This window comes from Sebastes fasciatus, chromosome 16, assembly GCF_043250625.1.
Source record: "Sebastes fasciatus isolate fSebFas1 chromosome 16, fSebFas1.pri, whole genome shotgun sequence".
Taxonomy (NCBI): Eukaryota; Metazoa; Chordata; class Actinopteri; order Perciformes; family Sebastidae; genus Sebastes; species Sebastes fasciatus.
Window position 1 is genome coordinate 21579400 of NC_133810.1, and position 15065 is coordinate 21594464.

The window sequence follows — 15065 nt, forward strand, 5'->3', positions numbered from 1 at the left end:
AGAGCAGCACCTAGTGGTCAAACGGGTCAGTGCAACACCTGGTGGTGAGTGTATTACCATCACTGAATATACAGTATATATAAAGTAAAAATGACCCATGGATGCTCGCTGTCCACAAAAACTTCAATGTATTTGATTAAAACTATAGCGTAATGTGCCTACATTTTAGGGTTGAGGAGATATTAAGTCACAGTCGGATCTTTCACATTAATTAAGCATAAGGGAGTTTTTTATTTTTTGTAAATGGAAAATCATATATCACATTGACTAGTTGATGTCTGTCACACTGGCTGAATGTTTAATGGGAAGCATAACTGTCAGCTGGCAGTTCAGAAATCACTTTGACTGGGAATAATGTCTCTGTAGTATTAATTTAGACAAAATTGTAAATCATAATTGAAGATAAAAACTATATTAAAGACAATAAATATGCATGTATTGTCCAGCCATAGAATAAGCATAAATATACTGACTGTGTCAAAACATCTGCTGTGAAAACGGACTTTCACATCATTGTTAATAAAATTTAACACAAGTAACGGATGAAAAAGTGGTTAAGAATTACCAAACAAACTCACCTTCAATTTTAGTAAATAACCTTTTATTGGGGAGCAACATAAAAATAGGAAATAATAAAAAATAGTAAATACATATAGAAATCAGTCAATCTAAAACAAAAGATGAAAGTGGCAACCATAACAGAAAAAAAACAAAGCACAATGTAGGTTAAGCCCTGTCATGCCTCACTTACAGCATCTTTCTCATCATGATTACACTTATTTTTTTGCACATTTTACAATTGTATTAAGTGACATACACCTAGAAAAAATAGATCATAACGATGCCAATTCTACATCAAGAAGCCAAAATAGGCAGGAAAAATTAAACGGATATTACTGTCTGTATTACTATTACATCTTTAAAGGGCATTTTCATGGGGACTACTTTCTACCAAAGAAATAGTCCTTATGAAAACAGTTGAAGTGTTCTGGGCAAATTAAAAAAAATTAAAAGTTTTTTTTTTTTTAATAATTGAGGTGTGATGACCATTTTATTTTTTCATTACATACTGAAGCTACCAAAAGTCCTATTTGAAGGCTGCTTCAACCTGGGCTCATAAGGTAAAATGACAGTAAATAACTTCAGTTCATTAAGACATGCTAGTATGAGTGCTGCTATGTTTCAAGGTCTGAAACACCGACCACCACATGGTCACCAACATTCATCTGACATGCTAACAGTAGCTCGCCAGCTAAGCAGCTGCACTGAAATAACTGCTCACAGTTTACTGGTTCAGGTTTGTTTTTAGACTTTCGACAAAAAAAAGCAGCCATGTAGCGTTACAGTGAATTTTAGATTTTGCTTCATGAGGTGTTTTGTGTAATTTTATGGTGTCTTGGTTATTCTCAGAAACAATCAATGAACACATTCTTGGTTGATTTGGAAAATGTTGACATGGGAGTTGTGCCAGCAAACAGATCCTCTCTGGAAGTATTAAATTAATGTGTTGTGGACTGACAAAAAATATCAAAGAGAAAGTTCTTGAGTCAAATTTAATTTTGTTGATGCTAAAGGAGTGATGTTGACATTTCCATGAAATGCCTGACAGACAGAATAGTGTGGAATTTAATGGCATTTGCCAGCAACCTCCACCTCCTCGACAAACTGCCCCTCAAGCACTTTTCTCCTGACAAGCTGTCAGCGGCATGGTGTGATGCTGCTTCATTTGTTGGTTTGTTTTTTGGAAGTGAGACCAGATGAGTCCATTGACCTATTTTGTGTCCAAATCCTTTATTTAAGTAACTGGCTTTTTGTCTCATCTCATCATGATGACCATAAATATTTTACAAATGGTATTAAATGTGTGGATTGTAGTTTTATCTACTGAAATGTCTTCTGAAGGCAGGTTATGGTTCAACTGGTTCACACAGGTATGCAACTGAAACAGGGTGGAGGTGGTACAGTATGTCCTCATGATAGTTAGTTATATGTTAGTTATAGTTATGTAAGATATAAGACTCATGTAGGCAAACATAACAATAACCGAGTAGCATTTCGTGTTCCATTGCTCCAGGAGTGTTTGAAACAGTAACTTGAGAAATCAAAAACATTCTGGCAAGCTTAAAGCAGCTATAATCAATATTTTTACATTATCAATAGATTGCATGACTACTTATATGTGAAAGGGTCGGTCATAGCAACAAAACCACAGAGAATTTCTCAGCCAGTTTAGCTCTACACAGCATTTTAGCATCTTTCAGCCCATAGTTTTGGTTTTCCTTTCCACAACTAGACGGACTGAATATTGGACTTATATTCATTAGGCGGTTAGTGTTCACAGCTTGTTGGTGCCCGAGTGGCCAAAAAAATTGCAAGTTTTAACACGCAGTTAAAATATGAGAGCAGAAATAAATTTGTCTTTCTGCAAAGTAAAAATTGCTTGGTGTTTTGTGCCATAAAGCGGCATCTTTTTGTGCCATTAATTAGTCCAATTTTGGAGTTAATGCGAGACAGTTGAAGTTGCTCTCACTTGTTCTGAGTTGTTTCATTCCTGCATGTTGTACCTTTAATCACTAAACTGCCCCAAGAGCAGGAAGTCACTGTTTGTACCTGATTAACTACAATTTGTATGAAGAGCAGAGGACAATTCTGTCATTATTTCTCATGTAAGTCTCATAAAAGTTGTAAGGTGTTGCTGCTTAAAAAGCTTTTGCTAATACTTTGATGTAGCAAGCGCAAAATCATTAAAGTTAATTAATGGCAGGGGATGTTCCTGTCAGATTTATTCTATCCAGCCAACAATGTATGATGCTACTTAATGAAAGCAGCAATAATGCTTCACTGCTTCGTTATGAATAATTCTGCAGCTCAACAGGAACACGGTGCTCACTGGTTATGTAAAAATAGACCTGTTATCAAAGAAGAAAAAAAACAGTGATATTCTGTCCCTGCTTGATGTAGATGTGAACTGGTTATATTGAACGCTGCCCACAGAGAGCATTTCAGTAAATAAAATTCTTCTCCTCATGCACTTCCACTCCTTCTCCGTGAGTGAATGGCAGCTTTGTTTCAGCTGTCAGGATCAATTAAAACTTGCTCCCATGAACAAACATCACGGCGGAGAAATGGAAATGAGCGGCCCCTCAAAGCGGCCCCACAGAGGATGTACCATTCCAACATTTTCCAAATCCCAAATGGGTGCTTTCAACATGCGACCGACAAGTTACTTTGACTTGGCTTTCTGTTTGGCGGCGGGTGCAGGTGCAGCTACAGGTGCAGGTGCAGGTTTTGGGGCGGGTGCAGGGGCGGAAGAGGGTCTCACTGATCCATACAGACTGAGGCACCTGCAACAAAACGGGCATCACAACAAAAAAGATGTTCATATTTTGTTCGCACAAGCACACAAAAGAACATACAAAGAGCAGGTTACTTACAGGTTTTTGATTTTCTTTACAAAAGCTTTGACGGCTCTAACCATCCTTCTTATCCGCATCTGTCACCAAAACGACAAACAGGTCAGTGCATTGAAAGTATTTCTGTATTTAACTATTGCTCTGGCATCATTGAAGTAATTTACATTGCAATTATATGTTATATTACTAATTTATCATTTCTTATTTTCTGCCTGAGTAAGTACAGTTCAGTGAAGGATTTTGATTGTAAAAAAAGAATGAATCTCTCACCTGCTGCTTTTTGTACAACAGAGGAAAGGAGAAAACAGCGATGACAGCTGGTAAACAAAGACAAAGGAGAAGGGATTTCAGTACTATGGTACAGGTTTATTTTGATTTGTGAATTAAACTTCGAAAGATTGAATTTTATTAGATCCCTTATATACATACAGAAATTTGACCTCTGCATTTAACCTTAGGAGCAGTGGGCTGAGTAAAAAACCCGGGGTGCACCTTGACGTTCAGTGACCCAATCCCAATGTCCCCCTTAAGGCCCTAAGCCCCAAACCCTCAGGAACTTGACTGTCACCTGGTAAATGGTTGAGTGTGAGAGGCTGCAAGGTCTTGAAATGGTATAAATACGAATGGGACAGCACTTTGCCGCAACATATCACATCGCATTGACAATGCCAATTGGGGGTTTTTACTTAACATTTTTTTTACTGAACGTTTTTTTACTGCCTATTTGAACGTTTTCCAGGCCTTACGAGACAATAGGTAACTGTCAAAACATCAATTTACTTGTCAAACTTCATTGAGCAAAATTAAAAGAACTGGTTGATGAATAAACCAGGTGTATAATATAGTCCAATGCTAGCATTCCTCTGATTTCATGCGTTTTTTATGTACCATCTTAAATCCTTAATGTTAATGTTTCTGTGTAAATTTAAATATGCCTGGCTGAACACCCATGTGCCGTCCTATTTGTTAACCTTTCTTTTCTTTTTTTTACGCCTTCGGGCTTCCCCTGGTAATCATGATAACCCTGTGTTTAACATCAAAACGCTATGAATTGTGGGTACTTTCCTCAGGCAAAGTCTGCAGAAATGCAGACTTACGGAAAGTGTTCATAAAGGGCTCAAAATGTCTGACATGAATGCGCCTCAAAGTCTGTGAGTGTGGACATTGGGATTCGGCCAGTGTCTTGCTCAAATACACTTTGACATACGGACAGTAGGAGCAGGGGATCAACCTTGCGGTTAAATAGCGACCTGCTCTACCCACTGAGCTACAGCCACCCAAATCCGTTCTACCAGTGAAACACATGTTGTATAAAATGTCTCTGTGGATGGGTCCTCAGGGACGATGTCAGGGTGAATGGCTGGACACTCTTTAGTGTTTTTGACTTTGTGTCCTCTCTCTTGTCAAAGATGGTATCTTTAAACCATGCCCATGATCTTTTACTTAACTTTTACCGAGTAGTTTTTTGTTTGCTTAAACGTAGCCGGATATTAATCATAGAGGTGGCAGAGCAGAGTCATTTTGGATGAAGAACTCACCAGTTATCACCAGAGTCAGTCCGCTGGTTAGGATGCCGACATAGGTCAGCAGATACAGGAGCAGAACAAACTGAGAGAGCACAGAAGACAAAGATTTGATTAAGCCTATGAAATGATAATGTATTAACAAATGAGTCCCTGTAATGTGAGGGGGTTGATTGTACTGCCGATCCCACTGAGAATCAACACCCCCACTATGCAGCTCTGTGAAGCTGCATACTCATCGTACTCGGACCTTAATAGAGTCGATCATGCTTTCGATGAAAATCAGCCGTTTGATCTCTGTGACGGCAAATGCGATCAGCAGTACCACCTCCTCCACCAGCACCACTGTCTCCTTATCTGTCAGAGAGCTGTCGTGATCCAGATGCAACCTGGGGACAGAGACAGGTCCTTAAGAACACAAATGCTGATGGGATACAAAACAATCAAGGCCCTACATTTAGCCACAAGTGCAACATGATTGAAATTATCGACCCACAGAGAGCAGCGCAGTTTGGGTTTGAAGTTGGAAAGACCAATGAAGTTTAAATCAACGTTGACAGACTCACTGGAAAGGGTGGACGCCGGGGTTCCAGCGCAGCAGCTCCAGCAGTTTATAGTAAAAACGGAGGGTGAAGGTGACACACATGACACCCAGACAGATGTGGGAGAGCACGGTGATGGCACTGAGCTGGAACATACTGGCCAGACTGATCACCAGCCCCGTGAATACCACACCTGTCCACCTCATTTTCCGCCAATACACCAGATCTACAACTGCACAAGAAGACACACACGTTAGAAAAAGAAAATGAGATGAATTACAATTAAAGTAGCAGTTGGTAGAATTGGAGCAAATATGATAAAAATAAGTTATTTTTATAAAACGGTCACTATATCCTGACAGTAATGCATGAGACAGGTAGTCTGAAAAAAAATCATGTGCCTCTGTGTCCTCTGGTGTCCTCCAGTGCTCCTAAAGGCATCTGCAAGATTTCACAGACCGGAGGAAAACAACCAATCACAGCCGAGCTGGAGCCTGCCATCTCTGAGCAGCTGTCAATCACTCGCAAACTCCAATCAAATGGTTAAACTAGGCAGCGCTGATCAAATATGAATCAATATTCTGTTACTGTAATGCCTATTTCTCGCATAAAATGTTTTCAGAAACATCTTGTAGTGTACTGTTTAGCTGTAAAATGAGAACGTTTTTGACCCGGCAGCCATCAGTTGAGGAAATACTAGGCTCCGCCCAACAGCTGGAGCAAACTTTTTTCTCAGAGGCGAGAAATAGGCATTACAGTAACAGAATATTGATTAATATTTGATCAACGCTGCCTAGTTTGACTGTTTGATCGGAGTTCGCGATTGACAGCTGCCTCCGTCGAATGAACAGCCAATAGGAACGCTCTATCTGAAATGACCTGTGATTGGCCAAAGGATCCCGTCACGGATTTGTCTGAAAACAGAGCCATGAGGAAGAGCAGAAGTCTAGTTTTCTCTCAGAACACTTGAATTACAATATGCTGAAAGGTTATTATGGATTTTTTGCCCAATGATGCTGAAAATATTCTGCCTGCTGCAGGTTTAATGTATGATTGAGAGAAGGGAAATCTTTGAAAGATGTATGAAGTTTGTAGATGGTAATCAATCGGATGCTTCCTTCTTTTTATTTTGGTGACAATTTTGTTGTTTGATCATCTCAAGGTTTCATTCAGCAACACCTACCAATGAAGCAATGTTTTCTTTCTTGCTTGCTTTTTCTTTAATATATCATCACAATAACCACTTGATAACTCATGGTGGTAGTGTAGCAGGTTAATATAAACATATGAATTTCACCAAAACATTCTCTCATTATTTTCTCCTTTTGGATCTAAATCTCCTTCCTGTGCGTGTTTTGGGGTGTGAACACATGATGTATGAACAAGTTAATTTGTGATTTGGACGAGATGTAATCGTCGCTTCCAGTTCTATATAATATCCAACTCGTCCTGTGTAAATCCCGTCTACATCTGAGATTGCTAACTGAAGTTTTTAATGAGTTTCATCTTGTAGAAAATGGGCTAATGTTAGCATGCTGAGTTCACCACCTAGCTAGCATAAACTAGCTCCGTCTTCCCTCGGTAATGACATTGATGTTGTCCTTCAGGGGAGCCAGTTTTGTCTAGTTCTCTTAATACATCCACGGTTCTATCACACACACACACACACACACTCAGCCGAAGACTTTGTGTCACCACAGATATGGAGATGTTTCCCTGTGCTTAAATGTTTCTTTTGGAAATGTTAATATCTGAATCTGTTCATTGTGCAATGAAAGACTAGCCTCTCACTCGCTGAAGGTCCTTTCAGACACAATGTGACAATGGCACCACTGCACTCTGAAACACATTATTTCTATTTGGCTTTTGCCACACCACGGTGGCTTTTCGCTGCATCCAGCAAAGCCCAACTTTGGGCGCTGCACGCTGTGATGTGCGGCGAGTGCAGCTCAAACCGCGTTGTGTCGTGAGCATCTGCCCTACCGGGAAACGATATAGGTGTAGCTGTATTGTCGTCCGGGTGAAAACAGTAGGGCTTATACCATGGCTTATACACGCTGTACAGCGAAAGAAACAGGTTGAGATAACAAAAAGGAAAAAAGGCTTAAACGTTGGTCATAAATTGGGAGAAATACAGGAGAAGTGTGAGAGGGCAATGTAAAACAAGTCTGCTGGGAAAATCGGGAGGGTTGGCAAGTATGGTTATAGTAGTGAAATAAGGGTTTTCCGGTTACCTAATCAAATCTCATTGCTCGATGTCTAATTTAGGGTGACCATATTTTCAAACCCAACACCGCGATCCTTAAAGCCCCCCTCAAGTGTATTTTGGCATTTCTATGATATTTCATATTTATTTGATTCATTTCCTGATTAAGTTGATTAGCCACACATTGGCAATTTTTTTTGACAAATAACTTAATTTTGTGCTCAAAATTTTTTAAAAAAGAAGCTTTTTAAAAAAAAAAAATTAACCGATAATCGACCCTCGTTAACCGTTTTTTGACCGTTAACCGACAAGATAGTGCGTCCCGTGCAGCGGTGCGCCAACTGTGTATGAGTACAACAGACAACTGAGTCCCCAGTTCACCCGTCCGGGAGCGTTACTGTAGCAGCCATGAAGCTGCGTTTAGTGTCGCGGACATCCAGCCTTTTTCCCAGTAACTCTCCACCACACATTTAGTTTAGTTTAGCAGGTTGTCAGCTGTGTGTCTGCCAGGCGTAACGATACTCTGTCGGCCCGGCGTAACTTAAGCGAGTGCCCGACAGACCGCTTGTGAGTTTGTGCTACCTTAGCAGCTGTAGCGTTGCCGGTGGCTTCGTGCCCGCCATTGTCACACACATACGGTCTGTCAGCGCTGCATAACTTTAGCGAGTGTCTTACAGACCGTGTGTGTGTGTGGCGGCGGTGAGTATGGGGTTGTTGGTGGCGTCATAGCTGTGAACGTAGCTGTAGCAGTGTGTGCACAGTTTATTTGTCGGTGAATAAATGCTACAACTCCTCAGCTCAAGCGAGCTCAAGATGGGAGCCAACTTCCTGTATCTTGCAACGCCGGCTCAGACTTACTGAAGATGGGCTGTTAAGCTGGACCAGCTTTTCTCCTTAAAGTGGCAAGCAGCTCCTCTCAGTTTTGCTCAGCTTTTTAATTAATTATTAATATTTCTTTTAACCGTTTAACCGATAGCGTTAATCGGTTAAAATTCTTAGTTAGTTAACGGTTAAACGGTTTATTATTAATATCCCTAATATTGACTAAAGAACCAGACCTGCCTCTTTATTTCAACAACACCAGAACACAACGCAGACTTACCATACTTAGGCGTAACACACTGGTTACGGTAGCACTAAGATAGATGACAGAAGGGTGAAGAGAAGTTTACTAAATTGTAGTGGATAAGGATGCTCATTTTGAAAAATGTTCTTAACCGATAACCGACCCTCATTAACCAATTATTAACCGTTAACCTACAAGATTTGTGCCTCACATGCAGTGGTGTACCAGCTCAACAGATATTCGTCCGGGAGCGTTAACTTAGCAGCTACGATGCTGCGTGTAGTGTCGCGGAGTCACAGTTGTCAGCTGTGTCTGCCCGGCATAACTTTAGCATAACTTAGTGTTCAACGAGTGTGTATTTGTGCTACGTTAGCAGCTCTAGCATTGCCGGAGGCTCGCCGCCGCACACATAGTCTGCGTAACTTTAGCGAGTTTCCAACAGACCCTGTGTGTGTGTTGGCGTTGAGTGTGAGGTTGTTTGTGGCGTTCTAGCTGTGAACATAGGTGTAGCAGTGTGTGTACAGTTTATTTGTCAGTGAATAAATGCTACGGAACTACAACTCCTCCTCTCCGCTCAAGCAAACTGGAGCTGTTCTTTTAATACATCCATGGAGAGCCCGGAGCCAACTTCCTGTATCCTGCAACTCCGGCTCTACCTCTTAAGGTGGGCTGTTAAGGTGGACCAGCTTTTCTCCTTAAAGAGACAAGCCGCTCAGCTTTTGAATTAATTATTAACATTTTTTAATCTTTTTAATCTTTTAACCGTTCTAACCGATATCGTTAACCGGTTAAATGCTTGATGTCGGTTAACAGTTAAACGGTTAATTATTGACATCCCTAGTAGTGGAGCTGAAAATGTGGTTGTAAATATCAGTCCCTCCAGGAAGTTGCGATGTTGTGATCGCAACAGTTAATACAAATCAACAAATCCCTGTGAATTCTACGCGACCTTGCAATTTCGTCCAATCACTGCAAATTTGACTAATCTTAGCAGTCCCCCCTCGCCCATGTTACTAAACTCACTTCCTCCTTCTTTCTGGTTGTGAAGATGGATCATTATCATCATCATTCACTTCTCCCATTGGACTGAATAGACTCAGGATCTGCCGCTATAGCCTCCTAAAGGTGCAAGGCAGTGGCCAAACCAAGTGTCAGTGTTTCCCATTTATTGCCGGTCACATTTACACAGGTGTAACACCGCCTCAAAATGGTTAACGTCGGCACACAGCGACACAGAAGGTAACGTTACAGCTGCGCACACACACACGTCGTCAGTGTGGAATTTTTTCAGCGTGAGTGAAGGAGACATAAAGCTCGCAATACCAGCAATATAAGCCGCGCAGGAACAACCTTAAAACATTTGGAACAACTAACTTAATCAGACACTTATGTCATTCATTCCCATGCATGCTCGGAGTAATCACAGTGACCTGCTCGTCTGCCGACAGCACGAAGCTAACGACTCCATTAATGGAGGTTCCATTGCATTATGATGCGTTCAAGTTAGTAGTAGTTCCAGTAAAAATAAGCATTGGACGAAGGTATATTATAACCCTATCATGATGTGTTCAAATATAATCTTGTAAAATGTAGTTTTTGGCGAGAAACTTGAATGAATCAGTTGTTTGAAGGAGGTGTTTTCACATCAGTACAAAATAGATATTAGAGATGGAATTATGACCTGTTTAACTTCCTAACACTAGCTCTAAGCAGCTTATAAATTATGATTAAAACTACTGATGCCAATAATTATTTTTAATTAAAGCAAATATTGAAATGAAAATACAATCTTATATTTCCTAATCAATTGTGTGTTTTTATGCAAATAACTATAGGTGACAATAGAAAAGTAAAAGCATAACAGTTAGAATTTTTGACAGTTTACACTAACTTTGGGATGGTAGAAATTATTTCTCGGGACGGTTCCGGGGAGGTGATGAAAAAAGTTATTCTGGAGCCTTGCTGTCAATTGTAGCTCTAATAATAATAATAATCATAATTCATAATCGGCATATAAAACTCTCAAAAAAATTAGAAAATTGCAATTGGTGCATCTCTACTGTGAGGTACATGTAAGCTTTGAGACAGGCTCAATGTTTTAGGTTTGTAATTGTCATTGAAGAATATGAATGTTCTGTGCACTTTAATATTTCATGCTGTTTTCACTGTGAGCTTTGTGGAATACCTCAAGCTGCACTTCTTCAATTACAAATCAAGCAGATTTTGTTATAATTTGTGTAATGCTGAGCCTTTTCGGTCTTATTCTTACTGGAACAAGTTGCCTTTGATTTTTAATGAATTATAAATTTATATGTAAAAATTGAAAGATTTTCATTTGCTCCTGCAATTTTATTGCAAAATAAACCGCCTAAAAACATCGCAACATGCTTTTACATTTTTTTTTTTAAAAACACAGATTTTTTTCTAGTTATTAGTATCTAGTAGTTCTATTCAGTACAACATTTGTTAATCTTTAAGGGCCTGCACGATTTAGAAAAAATATCTAATTACTATTATTTTGACTGATATTGAAATTGCGATATGATTTGTGATATTAGAGGGAATGATCATTTTTCATCATTATTCTCATTTTCATTGAAACACATATTCAAATGATAATGGTGTGATTTTGGCAGGGATCTGTATAAAAAAATGTTTTCTTTAATCTGTAGAATAGGATGTGTAGGCCAGGCCGTCTCTGCAGCACCACAATATTTAATTTAAAATGGAATTCAAATCCAAAGCAGTAGCATCTTTTTGTTCATCTCTTTAGTTGCCAAAAAAGTAGCTATTTCAGGAAAAAAAAGATGCATCTGCATGAATGTGTTGCTTTTAGTAATGCACGTCGCACATCTCTGAATGAATAATAAATACAGGAATAATTATACTATGAGTCACGGTGTGACATTAGATCTTCAAACACCAAAACATTAATTGAGCCTCCTAACTCCAGTGTTAATCTCAAGGTAATTATCTGATTAAAACAAACACATAGGAATCTTACACCTAAACATGTACACACACAGACTGTCTTCCAAAAGACAATTTACAAGCAACTGAGTCATGCATTTACACACACACACTCACACAACTAAACCAGCAACCCATTTTCATAACCAGGTTTCCAGAGAAATATATAAGTTAACTTCTTTCAGGTTTTCTTATTTAATGGTAAATTTGGACAGGAAGCTGGTGAGGCAGAAACTGAGACACTCATACTTATGCTGTTACACCTATGAAGTCATTTCCAAGCATGGCATAACCATAACCTCACTCTGATTCTAATTCTGATATAGAAAAAATAACCCCGACAAGAAAACACTCATCAATCTTCTATTCTTATGTGACAATTTGGACCTTTAAGAATGAAACAAACAAACAACATTGAATCAGCGATACAGTAGGGTCTCATTTAGTTGAGACCCATCTGTCCACCAAATGAAAGACAAGCAGGACTCAGTATTTGACTGGTCATCCTGTCTGCATTCACACCTGCCCAGCAAAGGGGACAAAATAAATTCTCTCTTCCTCCTCTACCTGACAGCTGGACTCTGACCAGCTCCCTGTCTGCTCTGATTCACTTTACTTCAAGCTGTCACCATTTATTTCCTTACGTTTGGTGGCCATTTCAGCGACGATCCTGCTTGCTTTCCTCTCCTGCTTGTGCTTCCACTGTTGGCTCGCACACCAGGCTTTTTTTGGCCACCCCAGCTCTGTCAGCAATATAAGGCCGGGCTGGCCTAATTTTATCCTGTATTGGATACCCCCTGTTTGGATTCTCTCCCTCTCTCTCTCTCACACACACACACACACACACACACACACACACACACTCAAATTGGGAACCTGAGACATGAGCATGTACATGTCCCTCAGCAGGGGCGGAATTTTGATTTTAAAGGTGGGAGGGGGGTGGGGGGGGGGGGGGCACAGTTATTAGTAAAGGCGCAAATCCTCAAAAGACCTTGCAGTTTTCAGATACCTAAGACCCTATGAAATCCATTAAATTTTTTTCCAGATTCAGTTTTATTTTTTCCCCAAATTTTTTTTTATGTTTTCCATTTTTATTTTTCCGAAATTCTGTGTTTTAGGATTCAAGCACATTTTGTCATCAGAAAGTCTCTAATCATGTAGTGGATAAATACAATTTCAACAATTCATGAGAAAATATTCAACATTTAATGAATATCAATGAATTTGATGTAGCACAACATTGCACTGTTTTTACAAAACATTCCATCCTATTGTAAAATAAAGCGCGTAAGTAAATTCAGTAGGGGTGGGGAAAAAAAATCAATTCACCTACATATGAATTTATTTATTTTTTTATGATATTGAAATAGATTTATTTATGCCAGAATCTATATATATTTCCTTCATTTGAGTCTATGCGGAGGTAGAAGGAAGTTACTGCTTTTATTTTTGTAGTCTGAGTAACGTGCCGTCATGTTCGTTTCGTATCCGTCACCAAAACAAAATGCAGCCGGCCGCAGCAGGCCAAAACGCATAAGTAGAAAACGTCGGAGGGTCTGCGTGGATACGACCTGCCCTCTGACATTTTAAATCAAACGTGGTAAACACTACACATCCAGTAAAGTATGGAAACACTTTGGGTTTCATACATTGCCAGGAAAAGCAGAGCTAGACATCATGGCTAAAGCTGCATGCTAACCCTGTCATGGACAGGAAACGTTATCGTATTGTGGTAACGTGCAGTCAAGCCAGCCGTCTCCGTGGTTAAATCGGCCGACACTACAACTGTAGAGTACCCATACACTGACATTTATGTTAAATGCATTCAAACGGCCCCGATGGAGCTGACCATTGATGCATAAAGAGGCCGGACCTGACTGGAGAGCTATTGACGGACTTGGCGAAGTTAGTGGAAGTATACACGTGACTACGTCCGGTTTTCAAAATAAGGTGTTAACAAAGGGAACTGTATATACAAAATACATATAATATATGTATTTTGGAATTGTATTTATGTATTTTATGGAAACATTGCATGTCCCTACCGTCCAATCTCACTTTTATCTGTAGACGTGAAAATATTTGCAAAGGTCTTTGCTCGTAGATTGGAGTCTGTCGTGCCCTCAATCATATCAGCTATATATGCTATAAAAAGTCATAGTATAGTATGCCAAAAAAATGTAGTAATATAGTATGCCATAAAAAATGTTATAGTACAGGAGGCCAAAAAAATAATATAAAATGTCATAGCCATAAAAATTGTATAGTATGCCAAAAAATTTAATAATATAGTATGCCAAAAAAAATCATGGTTTAGTATGCCATAAAAATGTCATAGTATAGTATATCACAAAAATTGTTGTAAAAAAATCGTAGTATCGTATGCCAAAAAAGTCGTAGTATAGTATGCCATAAAAAAGTTTTAAAAAGTTATAATATAGTGTCATAAAAAAATTCACAGTGGAGTATGCCATAAAATGTCATAAAAAAGCTATGGCATAGTATTTCAGAAAAATATTATAAAAAGTGTCACTTAAAAAAGTCATAGCTATAAAAATGTAATAACATAGAATGCCAAATAGAAGTCATTAAAAAGTCATAGTGTAGTATGCCCCCCCCCCAAAAAAAATTAAAAATATAGTATGTCATGTAAATGTAATATAGTAGAAAGTCATAATATAGTATTGTATAGTATATAAGTCATTGTATAGTACACCATAAAATTTCATAAAATTGCCATTGTAATAAAAAATTTAATAAAAAACAATTAAGTATAAAAATATAGCCATAAAAATGTCATAGTATAATATGCCAAATAATTTGATAAATACATTTATTAAAAATAACATTAAAAGTCATAGTACCGTAGGCCCTAAAAATGTAAAAAAAAAATGTAACACTATAGTATGCCATGAAAATGTAATAATATTGTATGCCATAAAAAGTCATAAAACATGTCATAATATAGTGTCATAAAAAATAGTATAGTATGCCATAAAAATGTCATAGTATGCCAAAAAGAAGTTTATGCCATAGATGTTATAGAAATATCATAAAAATGTAATACGTTTGCCATAAAAAGTCATATTATAGTATTCTGTAGTAGAAACGTCATAAAAAAATGTCATAGTATTGTATGCTAAAAGAATGTAATACAAATGTCGTAAAGGAAGTCATAGCCATAAAAATGTCATAAAAAATAAAAAAAATTGTATAGTATTTCATAAAAGCAAATCACAAAAATGTCATAGTATGAAATGCAAAAAAGATTGAGCCTTAAAAAAATTCAGTGTAGTATTCCCAAAAGAGTTTCATGGCTACGCTGTTCAGACCGCTCCTCTG

General features: G+C 38.5%; 1 protein-coding gene across 1 annotated transcript; it reads right to left on the reverse strand.

Annotated features, from left to right (window-relative positions):
• Positions 1–579: 579 nt before the first annotated feature.
• rtn2b (reticulon 2b) lies at positions 580–12506 on the reverse strand. The gene is made up of 7 exons (XM_074611512.1): positions 12365–12506; positions 5503–5710; positions 5187–5325; positions 4952–5021; positions 3684–3730; positions 3435–3493; positions 580–3344 (listed from the first exon to the last, which is right to left on the reverse strand). Exons 1-7 carry the CDS (start codon positions 12375–12377, stop codon positions 3224–3226), a joined length of 657 nt encoding a protein of 218 aa, XP_074467613.1. The 5' UTR covers positions 12378–12506; the 3' UTR covers positions 580–3223.
• Positions 12507–15065: the final 2559 nt, after the last annotated feature.